The following is a 13244-nucleotide window of genomic DNA, read 5'->3' on the forward strand; positions in this document are numbered from 1 at the left end:
TGATGTTTACTGAAGACTGACACAAGCAAATGTAATAGCTTGCACCTTGAGTTAACTTGGAACTCTATCAATTCCTCTAGAGGAACTAGCACTTACCTTAAAATCAATATTGTCTAAATACTTATCTATGGCCGACTTGGACTCCGTGATTGGAGGAGCAACGGTACGAGCTCCGCCCAAACCAGCATAAGCTCCTCCTACCTGATCTTCTCTACCACTGTAATTAGATAGACTTGACATAAACATAGAAATCTATAAGACTTAATCAAGTACATGCCAGCTAAAAATAAGGTATGAGACATGCATTGACCAAAATAGTACTATATCTCACTGAGTTACAGAACATATGAGGTCAAGAGTCAAGGCGTTTGATTGGATAAGTTCCGCATGAAGTATGTTCTAGAGGTATCTAGATCATTACTATTCTGAATCTCACACAGGCTACCCAGTTACCTTACACAAGAAGTTACACTAGAACTACTGCAGCAAAAACCCCAGTGTCTGATCTAAAGCATAAACTACAAGTTAAAACAGTGGGAGTCACTCTGAGAGCAGCCATGACTTGTGAATTGTGATGTGAAATGATAAACCATGATAAGTTGCTATTAGTTGATAATAACTACCACATGGACTAACAGTATCCGTATAAAAGATGGTGCCACAAGCTAATCAACTATAAACTATTTATCTATACTACTCATTTGTATATAAATTTCTGTTATAAAAACCAACAGTTTCAGTTAGTATGTCACTTATTCAAAGTCTCATATTATAAGCAAAAAATTAATACAGAAAATAATAACAATAATTAATTGTTCAAGAAATGGCATAATTTTAAACCATTAGAGTTCAGCAGTACATGAATTTTGAATTTTATTACTGGTAGTCACAAAATACTAGCTTAGTAGGAAACACCCCTCATCTAATCCTCGGGAACTAATCACACTAGCTGCTCATCAATAAACCAAAGGGAGTTAGTAATACTCTAATTCGGTCAAATTCAGCTGCAACAGATATCTTTGTAATTATCTTCCCTTGTCAACAGTTGTACAGCCATACTTGATCATGTGGTGGGTTTAATTCGGAGAGAGAACTATAAATAAGAGGCAACTATAATTCTACACTATGACTAGTAACAGCAAATGTTTTCAGTTTTAAGACCATGTCAGATTCGGTTCTTCATTAAAGATATACCTATACAAAACCAAATACCAAATAACTGTAATGTGAACTTTGTTGCAAGTCAACCTTTTTAACACGGCTTGCAACGGATCGACGCTCATAACTCCTCTTCTATTGTACATGAAAATCCAGTTTTGGCTGCAAACTAGCAAATATATTAATAAGTGTAATGAGCTTTTATGCAGCATTGCTAAATCTTGATGTATACATCTCAAAGTCTGTCGTTATCTGTCATTACCTGTCTGTCTCGCTACAGTTATTTAAATCTTAGAATGAAAAGCTCACTCACATCATGCTGGATTTGAACTCACTAAGATTGCAACCCCAAGTTTCTAAACGCGTATCTAACCACAAGGCTACGTAGTTCTTACAATTCTATCACTCATACCATATACTGTATACTCCTTTTTCAACTGCAAACGCTAAATTACGTATTAATTGATACATTGCACCCACAGGTTATGATGCCCCTGTTATAAAATATTTTTTGCCTAACTCTAGGAATACGATGCTTTTTAATCCTCGCCCTACTAGGGCAAACTTCTCTCAAAACAAAAATTTCTCTTAAAATTAAAATTTGGCGATTGTTGTATTGATTACGAAGAAATAACAAAAACGTTGATATGCTACTCGCTGAAATACCTCTCACAACGCTGGAAAAAATATATGTTGCTCACCATCTTAGTTCAGCGTTATTTGCTATAAGTTCTAGCAAAAGCGAATTCGAAAATAGATAAGTGAGAAAGTTTTAGTTGTTTGTTGAAGTTTCGTAAAATATATACTAAAGCAAACTAAAATGATATTTTCGCCTTATGAAGTCAACACTGAAACGAACTAAAATCATATAATTGTACACCAAATAAATTTTCATTGTAGTCATAGCAAAACAGACTATATTTAGCCATTACTTGCTAATGATTGTACATTTAAACACCTTTACAGTTTTATTTTTTTTCTAATATGTTTTAACATATACTTTTTCATAATATGAAATTTGAAAGTTACTGTTGTTGAAACAGTTTGCAAACCTTTCCAATTGTTTCTTTTTCTCTTAATTCATTTGAACTGCACAAAAACACTTTGCTCATGATATGAAGTTTAAAAGTTAGAATAGTAATTGTTGTATATGTTAAATAAAAATAAGTTTTCTGTCTAAAGACATTTTTATTACCAGGGCATTCAGCTAATATAGTTATAGAATAAAAATATGCCTTCAAATTTAGAATGAAACAAATTGCAAAAAAGGGGCACAGGCTATAATATCTTAGCAGATTATATGTAAGTAATAGGTATTAACTGGTAAAGCCATTCCTCAGCTTCCCATCGCATATTTATTTAAAGATCTGCAACAAGTTGGAGGTAAATTAGCAGATTTATTGAATCTAAAAAGGTTAATGTCGCTCCACCCGAATGAGATTACAAAATATAGGTGACATTTGCTTCAACCATAAATGGAATAACTTCGTCTTCAAAAAATTCTGGCGAGCTATTTGACAAATACAACCACAACCTCGATTTGACCGCCACCTCTACTTGACAGCTACTTGAGAAAATGGTTGAAAAATAGAGCGCCATGGCATTCAAATAGAGGTTTTACAGTAAGTCTCTTTCTTGTTGTTTGTAGTACATGATCAGACTTCAAACTCAATATATTATTACATGCACTACCTTCCGCAATATATAGAACTTTATCTCTACCATATGGGCATGTTCATATATAATAATTTGGCATTTAGAGTTATTTGATGCCACTACACATGCAAATTTGCTCCCATTGTAAAATTATTTGAATTGATTCAGTACTTTCTTGGCTTTCAGATATTATAAAATTTACTGCATTCAATATAGTAGTTCTTGAGCTATGAAGTGCAACATGCGTAAATGATGGGACGTCACAAAATGTCCCATAATTTACGCAAGTTGCCCTTAATTGCTCCAGAATTACTATTTTGAAAGAAGTAAATTTTATATTATCTGAAAGCCAAGAAAATACTACATCAATTAATTCAAAGAATTTTATAATGGAAGCAAATGAGCATGTGTAGTGGCATCAAATAACTCTAAATGTCAAATTATTATTTATGGAAATGCCCATATAGAAACTGACTCTCCGGATATAAAATACGAGCTGTAACGACCTCTACAGATATTACCTTCCTTCAGAGTAGATACCAAACCAACATTCTCTACATTTATCCATCTTTAGTGTCTAAACTATCACAGCTAATTCTTGCTACTTTATAGACACCACCTTTCTAATAATAGAACTATCACATGTTACAATCTATAATCTATAGAGACCACTCTTCTAATAATAGAACTATCACATGTTACAATCTATAATCTATAGAGACCACCCTTCTAATAATAGAACTATCACATGTTACAATCTATAATCTATAGAGACCACCCTTCTAATAATAGAACTGTCACACGTAACAACCTATAATCAATAGAGACCACAATTCTAATACCGTACAGGATGAAAATATCCGATGGATATAAAAATTCGTGATTTCGCGAACAGTCAACTCCGCGAATTATTAAATTCCGTGAATAATTAGTTCTATTTTTTATCACAAGGGAGAATAACTACTGCATCAAATTGAAAACTAGTCGCTAGGCTAGTTTTTAATATAACTACTAAACGTAGGTGAGTTCCAAAACATTTTTAAAATCATTGCCTAGGCTTTGAGCTAACACCATTGCCAATGCATCACATTTATTTACAAAATTATTCAAGGTTGTCACAAGATAGGCAGAATGGCGTCATAGCGAAAATAGCCACTAGGCAGAAGTACTAAACGTAGCCGAGTTCCAAAACTTCTTTAAAAACCTCGCCGGGGCTCGAGTTTTATTGCCATTGCAGCAAACTTTACAAAATTATTCAAGGTTTTTACAAGTAGTTCGGCATGGCTTCATCATCGCAAAAAAGCTCTCCTAGTCTTTATACATTGAAATCAACTCCATCAATCTCGAATACCGAAGTTGAGGACGATCATGATTCTGATCTGGACATTATGGTATGTATTTGATGTGCAGTGAAGATACGTTTTTTCCATTATTAACTGCATTAGGTAATTCTTTTGTTTAAAAACTGATCGCTTTCATTAAATACTTCAGCTATTGTTTTTGTGCTTCCTTGACACTTGTTAAGATTTTTTTCTTTTTTGTGTTTACTGCAGATTGAGAATAAAACAACTTACTCCGATTACAAAAACTAGAGACAAGTAGTAATATTCATCAAGGCAGGAATATTGGCAGAGAAGCAACCAGTCAACCAGTCAACCCCTTCATTGACAACAACTCCTTGATATCGCTGCAGCAAACATGATTAAATTATATATCTTATTTCATGTATAGATATATTATAATTTATTACAAACTTGAGTGTACAAATAAAATTTTACAAACGATGAATGGAGTAAATATAAACAGTTTAGTCTATATGGCAGTTGTCAAGAGCAATAAAATTAAACTGACTCTTGATAAGTGAATACTAGCGTGTAATGGCGCTCTCTGACTAGTTATTTTGGTAATAGCAGCTCTACATCGCTGTCACTGTCTTGGGTAGATGTTAAAGGCGATTCTCTTGCTACTACATGGCTGGTAAGGAAGTTATCATCAGAACTCTCCTCGTAGCTTACTATTGCAAAGTTCTGCCGGCTGGCCAAAGATTTGTGCTCGTAAAGGCGTTTTTGCTCTTTTTTAAAAATCAGATATATTCTCCTCGTAAGTACCTGCGGTCACTTCTATCTGAATTTCCAGACTTTCCTGAATGATTCGTGATCTTCTAAAAATGACATACACCACCCTTGCAATCATTGTTCTTCCGTGTATGATGAAAAATCTCTCTCACACTAAAACAAATAATGAATTGGTAGGGATGGAAAACATGAATATTGCGTTTTACCGAAGAACCAAAGTAAGATTCAACTAATTTAGTAAATGTGAAAAACTCATTACTTACCACAAATTGTTGGTTCATCAAAGGCCTCCAAATCTGTGAATATTCGTGAAAACCTCTGAACGCAACAAAGAATTTATAGCTTAGTACGATCCACCCATAGTTGTAAGCTAAATAGAAAACGAAACGCGCAATGCGCGCATGCGTAAGGTTAACTCTATTGCTAGACGTAATAGAGTTAACTTTTCCTAGAGAGTGGCAGTTTTCAGCCGCGAATAAATTCATCCGCGAATATGCATGAAAAGACAATTTTCGCGAAATATAACTCCGCGAATAAATTCATCCTGTACGGTAGTAGTATTACCACGTGTAACTATCTATATTCTGTAGAGACCGACTTTCTGGAAATAGAACTATCACAAGTACCAACCTATATTCTATAGAGACCATCCTTCTAACAACAGAATCATCATATTTAACAATCTAGAATCTGTAGATACAACTTTCTAGGTAGAAGACACAACTCACTTGTATTCTGAAGCCAGGTTAAGGCGAGAGTCTCTGCAGTCACTCACATTACCGGCAGCACCTGGCAGGTATGATGTCACCTAAAGCATTAAAGGTCAGTTAGTTTTAGTCAAACACCAAAAACTGCAAAAAAAAGAGACTTTTTCTAATGAATATTGACAACTATAAAATTATGTACATATCTATCATATGTATGATCTTACTGAAGATCCTGTAACAGCTGATTCCTGCTGGTGACATCTGCCTTGGCTCTCCTGCTCTTCAGTAACAATGCTTAGGAACTTCTTCTCTCTATCATATATCTTATGGCTAGTTTCAGTTGCTGCTAAAAATGAGTAGTTGAGATATAACAAGAGCCATGACCCCACATGTAAGTATGAGTTGAGAGTTGTCTGTTCACAGCGGAGCAATAAAACAAGCGTCAACAAATCATGCTGATTATGTGAAGCTCGCTGCTTCCAAAGTGTCAGGGCCTCTTTCAGAAATGTAGGTTCTAATATCTCTGTGAGTAAGGTCCAGCAGTCAATGCAGTGGGAGTGACAAACATGTAATGTCCACACTGTTGCCGTGGTTGGTGCAAGGTTGTAATGTTTTACTAAAGCCCTAGTTTGTAGTTTGGCAAATGCGACAGTATCATCACCAGTCATCTATAGTTGAACTTTGAAGCAGAACGTTTCAACTCGTGACAAAGGTAATACAGGGGACATCAATAAACCGTACATAATTAGCTTAGAATAGACCAGTAGCAGGCAGAAACTGCCAATTATATAAGTAGACAGAATATCCTGCTATAATCCTGAATAATCAGGGTGCTATAGCTATAGCACGCTGATTATTTTACCAATGCGGCCCGCGCGTTACGATGCTCTTGTTAAGAAATATTGTTCGTAAGGTTCAAGTACTATATCTGGGGTCAAGGCCAAATCTCACTCAACAATTATATCGTCTCCGTGGGAAGAGCCTCGACATTATCTCTTGGTTCGGTCAGACAAAGACAGTTTGAATCTCATTTTTACATTTGTACCAGTATCCAGAGGTACCACTATCATCGTATTCAAAGTTTTGATGGATAGCTTCTGGTAGAACAGTAAACTTTTTTATACACACACTCAACTCTGTGCAAGAATTGCTATTATTAATTCAACATATCCAGGATTTTCATTTCGTTTTCTCAATTTGTAATTATTGTATCATTGCCGAATCATCTTTAATTGCAATTGTAGCAAAACCGACTTAATTTAGCTATTACTTGCTAATTATTTCAAATTTACATCTAAACTATTTTATTGTCGTTTTATTTTTTTTAATTTATTTGACCTGCACAAAACATTTTCCTCATGATATGAAGTTTAAAAATTGCTTGACAAGGTTTAAAAACCTTTACAGTTGTTTTTATTTTCTCTCTTAATTTATTTCAATTACACAAAACACTTTTCTCATGACATGTAGTTTGAAAGTTAGAATGGCAAATGTTGTTATACAATGCATGTTGAATACAAATAAATTTTTTGTCCAAAGTCTTTTTATTACCCGGGCAATGTTGGGTTGTACAGCTAGTACATATATATATATATATATGTATATATATATATAGCCTAGCTGTACATAGATATACAGTGAAACTTGGCTAGCTCGACCTTCACTGGACCGAGAGAAAGTGTTCAAATTATCAGAGCGTTCAAGTTATGAGAACACTGTCACAAGTGCACGTATTTATCAGTACATATACAAACTATATATAAATCAAAAGCATTGATTGCTCGTTGCAAGTTGAGGGGCCTCTCATGTAATGTTTTAATATTTTTTATCAGAAAGTATAAATATTTTCCTATTACTTAAGATTTGTTTGTTTGTTTTACGTGATGTGACTGCCAGGACATTTTCAGATTAAAATAGGCAAAACGTGATCGCGGTTGAAACGCTCAGAAAAAAAGACCTATTTTTCTTTTGAGCGTTTTAACAAAAAACAGTTTTGCCGATTTTTCTTCAAGTTTATCTAAAGGTTACCTCGCTTCTCCTTGCTTTCGAAAGCTATCCCCAAGTGGATGTTTGGTAAAATTTGATTTTTTGCAAACCTTTAGAAAAATCGTTAACGAAAATATTTTGCCGATAGTGGTAATAATGACGCCTAAAAACTACTAAATGTTGTTGTTTATCTCTATGACTTGGAATAAAGTGATATTCTAAAGCGATAACAACCGTCTCGGTAGCCGTTGGGCAACAAACTGTTCAAGTTAACGAAGATAAGGTCGAGTTATCTAAAGCAATTCATCATTGCGTGGGAACGGACCAAACAAATCCATTAGAGTTAACCATGTGCTCAAGCTATCCGAGAGCGAGTTAGCCGAGTTTCCCTGTATATATATACTTGCTGTATATATATACTAGCTGTATATATATATACTATATATATATAACAAAACGTGAAAGGTGTGACACCATATACTGTATATAACAAAATGTGACAGATATGACACTATATATACATGTATATAACAAAATGTGAAAGATGTGACACTATACACTGTATATAACAATATGTGAAAGATGTGACACTATACACTGTATATAACAATATGTGAAAGGTATGACACTATACACTGTATATAACAAAATGTGAAAGATGTGACACTATACACTGTATATAACAATATGTGAAAGGTGTGACACTATACACTGTGTATGACAATCTGTGAAAGGTGTGACACTATATACTGTATATGACAATATTTGAAAGGTATGACACTACATATATACCAACACTAGCTGAATTCCCGGCAATGTACGGGTAATACAAAAAGTTTTTGCACAAAAAATCAACATTTAATTTTACCATCTAACTTTTGAATAAAGGTGTTTACTTATTTTTATGTGTTCCGTAATATATATAAATAAATAAATATTTGCTCAAAGTCAAGTTACTTTTCAAGTCATGTTAATTTTTATACAGCGCACATAAAACACACAACAATACATGACCTTCAGCATGGCGGTGATCTGGATGGATGTGTTCACATATATCTGGGTTCTGACTAGTAGATCATTACTAGCAACTAGTGTTATAGATAAAACCAAAATGTTAAATGATGAAACCTAAACTCACACGGCACTGCAGGACATAAATTACAAATTTAACTAATCAGACACCTCTCTATATTCCCCTTGTATATTCAAAATTCCCCCAAGAAGGGAATTCCTCCCTGGTTGGGAACACGTGCTATAGACAAACATAGAGCGGTATAGAAACCCGGAGTAATTATCTAATGCAATCACCTCCTAGTAAAAATCATCAACATTAAAAATAGTACCAAAATACTATGTCAACTTTGGTAACTATAGGTACCTACAATGACTTTAGTGCATTTTGTGGTTATGATTTGCAAGATAGAACATTACACTGTACTATGTGCAGGGTTTTTACCTTCGAGACAGGCGTGTAACATGAACACTGAATCTAACTTATATGAATATAGCTTACTAATCACATACTTCCAGGAAGTTTTAGCATTAATTTAAATTTAGCATGTTTTAGCATGTATTTAATAATAATAAATTTCATACTTTTAACTAAAAGTTTATCATTTATCTGTGTTATCGGTTTTTGCTATAACGGATAATGCTGAAATTGCCATGGCAAGCAACGTATATCTCTTGATAATGTATATAATCAGTACACAAATCGCCAAATTTTAAGTTCAATATAAATTATTGTTGACACCGTGGGGCAGAAAAAATTAGCCTTGAAGAAAAAAGACGAAGAAGCATCGTGTTGCATATACTAAAGTCCCAAAATATTTCTTATTAGGAGCATTGAAACGCGTGGGCGCAATGCTAAGATGATAGCTATAGCTGGACAATCACAATGACGAATACTCACAAACTTTGAGAAATGCAGTATATATATATAGCTGGACAGAAGATAGAGGACAAACTTTGAGATATATATAGATGTAAAAAGGTAAGACATTTTATCGACTAACATTGTCTATACCTACCGATGTCTGTGAAGTCAATGGATGCAGCAACGGAATTAACAAACTGTCTCTCATCAAACTGTTCAGACTTGATCAGCCCTGGTGTTGATGGGGCAGTCACTGCCTGTAAGTGATTAGAGAAATAGCTACTCATTTGGAACTGATTTCCACTTCATATCGACATTTTATAGCATAAAAGCGGTGAAGTGTATATCATCAACCTCTTTTTATATCTCACTAAAGTGAAATGTACAAAGAGGTTGATGTTTTTACAAAGCGGTCGTGGAACAAGGCTGAAACCAGACTAGAGGAAACAGTAAAGGAATCTTACAAGCTGTAAACGACTAACATCTTTCTACTAAATATTTCAGGTGTGTTTAGTGTGTATGCTTCAGCTTGTCTTCTCTCATAACAACATGGAGGTACTACATTTACCATTACTTTCAGTCACTAGCCAAAACCTGTGAAAAGTCTCACTACTTAAGCAACATTTTCCACTGCCTCTGAAGAGTTTCTTGATATAATCTAAAATTAACATTTTGTGAAGCTTCAGAAAATAAAGCAAAGTACTAATAAAACAGTAATTGTTGAGATGAGCCAAAACTTGTGAAAACAGATAGTACATGTGAAGATACCTTGACAGAGGCTTCTTTATCAGGATGTCTAGTAGTTTGTTCAGCACTGCCACTTGGAATAATTGAGGACAAAATGGGGGTGGTGCTCTCTGACACACTTGATACACTTGAGCTAGATAGCGAGGCAACTTGAGCAACCTGGCCTTTAAATTGAATTGTTATGTCAGGCTTCGCAGGGGTCTAAAAGAGAAAGGATAAGTCTATGTGTTGAACATCGACATCCCCCTAAACACCTATACAAACAAACACATTTAACGACACCTAGAGTAGAAGCAAAAGCAATGGAAGAGCTGCCAGTTTTACTGAAGGGCAGTGTTCACAAATACTAACATATATTTTTCAAAAAACTGAACATGTAAGAGAACGACGCTAAACTAGGCTGCCTAGGTGACCTTTACCAAGGTGATCAGGCAACCTTTACAAAGCGGGTTGCACCAATCCAGCACAAAGTACCAATGCTTGTACCCGTTGCATCTTTGTTGACTATAGCTTTGGCGTTGAGACCAGCTATAGCTGTTAGATTTTTCATTCTCCCTTCAAGTTTGGTATATGTTTGAGCGATGGTATTAGTTTAGCAATTTGCAAAATTTCTAACAATGACTATAACAAGAGAAATTGTATATACACCTAAATATAGATAGGTTTATAGCTTGGATTTTTATACAGCCAAATCAAATAAAAAACACTTCATGATTACCAATGGAAAAACAAAATGTAGGCCGAATCCAAATACATTTTTATCTGGACCTTTTTTAATCTAAATACATATATCTATAAATCTCAAAATTTTCTAACAATGACTATAGGGTCAAGTGGGGTAAGTACACCATCGAAAAAGGGTAATTCAATTTCGCAGTCTCGCTGCTTTGCTTTAACTAAATATTTGAGTCTACTATTTGTCATTGTGAAACTCCAGAATGTTCTGAGCAAGAATATCAGCACTAAAAGACTGTTAATTAAATATCATTGCTTTATATGAAGCGCTAAGAAATGTTTGTCTAGGTGGTGCATTTACCCCATATACAGGGGTAAGTGCACCACCTAGCCTTCTTTGTCATTGTTATGCATTGGTTGATAAACAGAGGCAAATGCATCAAATTGCTGATATTGAAATTATATAAAATTCAATAAAGATGAATTAAATTAAAATATTAAAATTAAATAAAATTAAATTTTTTTTGAGCTTGTACCGCACCACTAAAATATTGATCGTATTGAACATTAAAATTTTGAAAATTAGCAATTCTATACCATTGCAATGCAAGTGACCAGTTTTACTCAAGTGAACCACAAATTTGACATATACTAACTCCAAAGTATAACAAGAAAGACTATAGAGATTGGGAGAACTTGAAATGAGATTGAACTGTCTTTTTTGATGGGGAACTACATGCGCCGGGTGGTGCACTTGCCCTGCCCTTGTTTATATTAAGGTGCACATAGGTTAATGTTAATGTGTACTACATAGGTGCACTTGCCCCTGTCTCTAAAATTATCAGGGGCAAGTGCACCACCCCAGTTAAAATAATACAAAGTTATTTGTTTGGATTAAAACAAGAAAAAAAGTATTCTATGGACAGACACCAGTTGCACTCAATAGTTAGCCAAAACAAATATCCACTAAACTTACCCCACTTGACTATAAGAAAAGAAATTGTGTATACACCTAAATATAGATAGGTTTATAGCTTGGATTTTTATACAGCTAAATCAAATAAAAAACACTTCATGATTACCAATGGAAAAAGCAAAATGTAGGCCGAATCCAAATACATTTTGATCTGCACCTTTTTTTACCTAAATATATATATCTGTAAATCTCAAAGTTTGTCATCATCTGTCTGTCGCCATCTGTTTGGATACCTGGCTGTCCAGCTATAGCTAATAAAGTTTTAGAATTCAAACTTCACACTTTGCTGGACTTGAACTCACAAAGATTACGACCGCAGGTTTGCAATCCAATCCTCTACCCCAAGACTATGAAAGCAACATACTACAGTACATACAACACTACATAGCTGTTACTACATAACATATACACCGTTTTCCCATTTTTACACGCTAAATGACTTAATAACTGAAACTCTATTAACTCTATGAAACACAATGCTTTTTTGTCCTCGCTGTTATAAAGCCGATTTGTTTACCCAAAACGATATCCCGAATAATTCCTCTCAAAATGGAAACTTGATGATTGTATTTCAGTTCAGTTTCATCTGTTATGGTAAAAAAAGGTTCACAAGCAGATAAGTGATTAAATTTTGGTTGAAAGTTTACTAAAATACATACTAAAACTTCCTTCAAGTATGTTTTTAGTAAGCTAACTTCATTTAATTTAGATTCAGCGTTTAGGTTACACGTCGGTCTGGAAGGTTAGAAGTCTGCACATAGTACATTGTAATGTTACATTTTCTTGCAGATCATAACCACAAAGTGCACTAAAGTTATTGTAGGTAACTACATGTATACTTACTAAGGTTAACATATTGTTTTGTTACTATTTTTTAATGATGATGATTTTTACCAGGCAGTGATTGTATTAGATAATTACTATAGGTTTCTATACCACTCAATACATCTATACGATATTTCCGCCTTATGATGCCAACACTGAAACAAACTAAAATCACATAATCGTATACCAAATAATTTTTCATTGTAATCGTAACAAAACAGATAATATTTAGCCATTACTTGCTAATGACTTCACTTTTACATTTAAACACCTTTACAGTTTTATTTTTTTCCTAATTCATTTCAGGAGAACCCTTATTTCATGATATGAAATTTGAAAGGTAGGCCTACAGTTGTTTGAAGTTTGAAAACCTTTACGAATGTTTTATTTTTTCTTTTAATTCATTTGAATTACACAAAAAACATTTTTTCCATGATACTAAATTTTAAAGTTAGAATGAAGTTGTATATTTTAAATAAAAATAAGGTTTCTGTCCAATGACTTTTTTATTACAGCAGGACAAACCCGGACATTCACCTAGTAAATATATACATGTATATATA

At 34.0% G+C, this 13244-nt stretch overlaps 1 protein-coding gene across 1 annotated transcript in view; it reads right to left on the minus strand.

Moving 5' to 3' along the window:
* Nucleotides 1-3: 3 nt before the first annotated feature.
* LOC137408873 (eukaryotic translation initiation factor 4 gamma 3-like) overlaps nucleotides 4-13244 on the minus strand; it is a 38867-nt gene continuing 25626 nt past the window's right edge. Inside the window, exons 12-16 of the mRNA XM_068095463.1 lie at nucleotides 10227-10406; nucleotides 9613-9715; nucleotides 5821-5942; nucleotides 5618-5697; nucleotides 4-217 (exon numbers count right to left, since the gene is read on the minus strand). Of these exons, the coding sequence (XP_067951564.1) occupies nucleotides 52-217; nucleotides 5618-5697; nucleotides 5821-5942; nucleotides 9613-9715; nucleotides 10227-10406 (651 nt within the window). The 3' untranslated portion in view covers nucleotides 4-51. The remainder of the gene's footprint in view (nucleotides 218-5617; nucleotides 5698-5820; nucleotides 5943-9612; nucleotides 9716-10226; nucleotides 10407-13244) is intronic.

This window comes from Watersipora subatra, chromosome 11 (assembly GCF_963576615.1).
Source record: "Watersipora subatra chromosome 11, tzWatSuba1.1, whole genome shotgun sequence".
NCBI lineage: Eukaryota > Metazoa > Bryozoa > Gymnolaemata > Cheilostomatida > Watersiporidae > Watersipora > Watersipora subatra.